This window comes from Seriola lalandi, unplaced genomic scaffold, assembly GCF_002814215.2.
Source record: "Seriola lalandi dorsalis isolate HSWRI2012SDOR001 ecotype SW California unplaced genomic scaffold, Sedor1 jcf7180002054564, whole genome shotgun sequence".
Taxonomy (NCBI): domain Eukaryota; kingdom Metazoa; phylum Chordata; class Actinopteri; order Carangiformes; family Carangidae; genus Seriola; species Seriola lalandi.
The window spans coordinates 466,225-469,238 of NW_019525117.1; the positions used below are offsets into that span (position 1 = coordinate 466,225).

General features: G+C 46.4%; 1 protein-coding gene across 1 annotated transcript in view; it reads left to right on the forward strand.

Annotated features, from left to right (window-relative positions):
- Window positions 1–3,014, forward strand: part of LOC111662551 (melatonin receptor type 1B-B-like) — a 23,860-nt gene that overhangs the window by 18,695 nt on the left and 2,151 nt on the right. The window contains exon 2 of the mRNA XM_023416443.2: window positions 1,189–1,307. Coding sequence (XP_023272211.2) covers window positions 1,189–1,307 — 119 coding nt within the window. The remainder of the gene's footprint in view (window positions 1–1,188; window positions 1,308–3,014) is intronic.

Genomic DNA, 3,014 nt, shown 5'->3' on the forward strand with positions numbered 1-3,014 from the left:
CCCCACCCCCGTCTCTCCTGGATCAGTTTGTCTGAAGAAGCTCAAACAGAAGAAAAAACTCTTTCTCTGTCCAATATTGGAGTGACCTGTAGTGACCTCTGAGACCCTCCTCCCTCTGTTATATAACTGTTGTTTCTGCTTTCTCTGCACCTCCCTCTCCCTCTCTCTCTGTCTCTCTCCCTCTCTCTCTCTCTGTCTCTCGCTCCCTCTCTCTGTCGCTCTCCCTCTCTCTCTCTCCATCTCTCTGTCGCTCTCTCTCTCCCTCTCTCTCTCTCTCCTTCTCTCCCTCTCTCTCCCTCTCCCTCTCTCTCTCTCCCTCTCTCTCTCCCTCTCTCTGTCGCTCTCTCTCTCCCTCTCTCTCCCTCTCCCTCTCTCTCTCTCCCTCTCTCTGTCGCTCTCTCTCTCCCTCTCTCCCTCTCTCTCCCTCTCTCTCTCCCTCTCTCTCTCTCCCTCTCCCTCTCTCCCTCTCTCTGTCTTTGCTGACTCGTCCCTGACTCATGGAAACAGATTAAACAGATTAGAGAGATTAGCTCTGATCTCCATCGACACGTTCCTTCATTCAGCTTCATGTTCAGGGAGATCATGTGATTTTTTCATTGCTGTTGAAGGATGAACAGAGGTCACCCCGGGGTGGGGGTGGGGGGGACGACTGATAATATCATAATAAAGTCACAAAGTGAAAATAATAAACACATGCAGTTCATCAGGTTGAACATTTCCAATCATCAATCATTGATGATCAATCATTGATCTGTTGATCTTCTGTGGACTTCACACCTCTCACCTTCATGAGCAGGTAAACCTGTTCACTCACTGCTGTGTGTGTGTGTGTGTGTGTGTGTGTGTGTGTGTGTGTGTTTGTGTGTGTGTGTGTGTGTGGTGTGGAGGATCAGCTGACCGGCAGCCATTTTGTTTCCATGTTGTCCATCCGTCTGGTTCTCGTGGACACGATGTCTCAGTGACGCCTCGACAGATCTTCTTCACATTTGGCTCAAAAATTCACCTGGACTCAAGGACGAACAGATTAGATTCTGTGGGGAGGGGGGTCAAAGGTCAAGGTCGCAGTGACCTCACAAACACGTTTTAGCCAGGATGTGACCTGAAACTAGTCTGAGCGGAGGAGTGGGCGTGATTGATTGGTTTTCGGTGGTTGTTCCAGTCACATGACTCTGTCTCCTTCCTCCACAGGAAATGTGTTTGTGGTGAGTCTGGCCTTCGCTGACCTGGTGGTGGCGTTCTACCCCTACCCTCTGGTGTTGTACGCCATCTTCCATGACGGCTGGTCACTAGGTGAGACCCAGTGCAAGGTGAGCCACGACTGAACATCTCATGTATATACTGTATATACCTATATAATGAATAATGTGTCAATAATGTTTCTATAACAACCCTCATGCTTGTTCTGCAGCTTTACAGTCTATACAGTTTGTGTGACCTTTGACCCTCAGTTCAGTTCATGAAAATCTTCCTTTAACAGGTAAAAACAGGGAGGAGCCTCAGGTAGGAAGTGATGTCATGTTACAGCACAGTCAATGTCAAGACTTTCTCCAGTTCAGGTTTCACTGTACTGATTGGTGCACTCGGGGGCGTGGCCTATCATATACAGGTCTTTCAGTTTTTTCAGGTTTTGTGTTTTATGATAAAATCCTTTAAATTAATTTCTCTCATACTGACAAAGTCAAAACAGAACTTTGGATTTTTTTGCAGATATATTTCATTTATAATCTGTAACTTTTCTTTAAAAAAAAAACTCGACCTCTGATTTGTAAGTTGTTGAGTCGTGTTCTTACATCATCACAAGTGTTTCCATCAATTCTCAAACCAGAGAAATATGTGGTTTTAATCATGGTAACGTTTCATTGGTCGCCTGTTGATGATGTCATATCCTGTATGATCATGTTTCAGTGTGTTTGTCTGACAGAAGCTCAACATTAACTTTTATCAGACACTTTTTCCACCTCGTTGTTTTCAGCTCGTTATTTGAAGCAGATGATTTAAGTCGTGGGACGTCTGGATCTGAAGTTCTCAGAGGAACAAGCTGCTCAGCTGCTGGAGACGTCCCGTCCTCTGTGTCTCTGAGGAGCGTGGCTGAATCTCTGATGTCTAAAGTCAAATTGTTTTATTCAGAGTTTCTACTGCTTTAATCCCCTGGTGTGTTTGTTGTGGAGAGGAGGACTCCTCTGTGGATCGTTCGGTTATCACAGAAATGATATTGTTTTGATTGAGAGGCAGAAGTTTCTGTCCGTGAGTTTAGAAAGTAAAAACTGAAATATCACATTGACATAAATATTAGCTGAAGAACCTTTGGCAGCGATTACAGCCTGGAGTCTCTCTCAGGACAGATGTTCACTCCCGTCTCTGCAGGGTTGGAAACTTTGAACCTGCTGCTCACGAAGCTGCAAACACTTTGAATTTATTTCAACACTAAGCTGTCATCTCTCTCTGTCTCTCTCTCTGTCTCTCTCTCTCTCTTTCTGTCTCTCTCTCTGTCTCTCTCTGTCTCTCCCTCTGTCTCTCTTCTCTCTCTCTGTCTCTCTGTCTCTGTCTCTCTGTCTCTCTCTGTCTCTCTGTCTCTCTCCCTCTGTCACTCTCTCTCTGTCTCTCTGTCTGTCTCTCTCTCTGTCTCTCTCTCTGTTTCTCTCCCTCTGTCACTCTCTCTCTGTCTCTCTCTCTGTCTCTCTTTCTCTCTCTGTCTCTCTGTCTCTGTCTCTGTCACTCTCTCTCTCTCTTTCTGTCTCTCTCTCCCTCTCTCTGTCTGTCTCTCTGTCTCTCTCTCTGTCTCTCTCCCTCTGTCACTCTCTCTCTGTCTCTCTCTCTGTCTCTCTTTCTCTCTCTGTCTCTCTGTCTCTGTCACTCTCTCTCTCTCTTTCTGTCTCTCTCTCCCTCTCTCTCTCTGTCTCTCTCCCTCTGTCTCTCTCTCTCTCTCTCTCTCTCCCTCCTGTCTCTCTCTCTGTCTGTCTCTCTCTCCCTCTCTCTCTCCCTCTCTCTCTCAGGTGAGCGGCTTCCTCATGGGC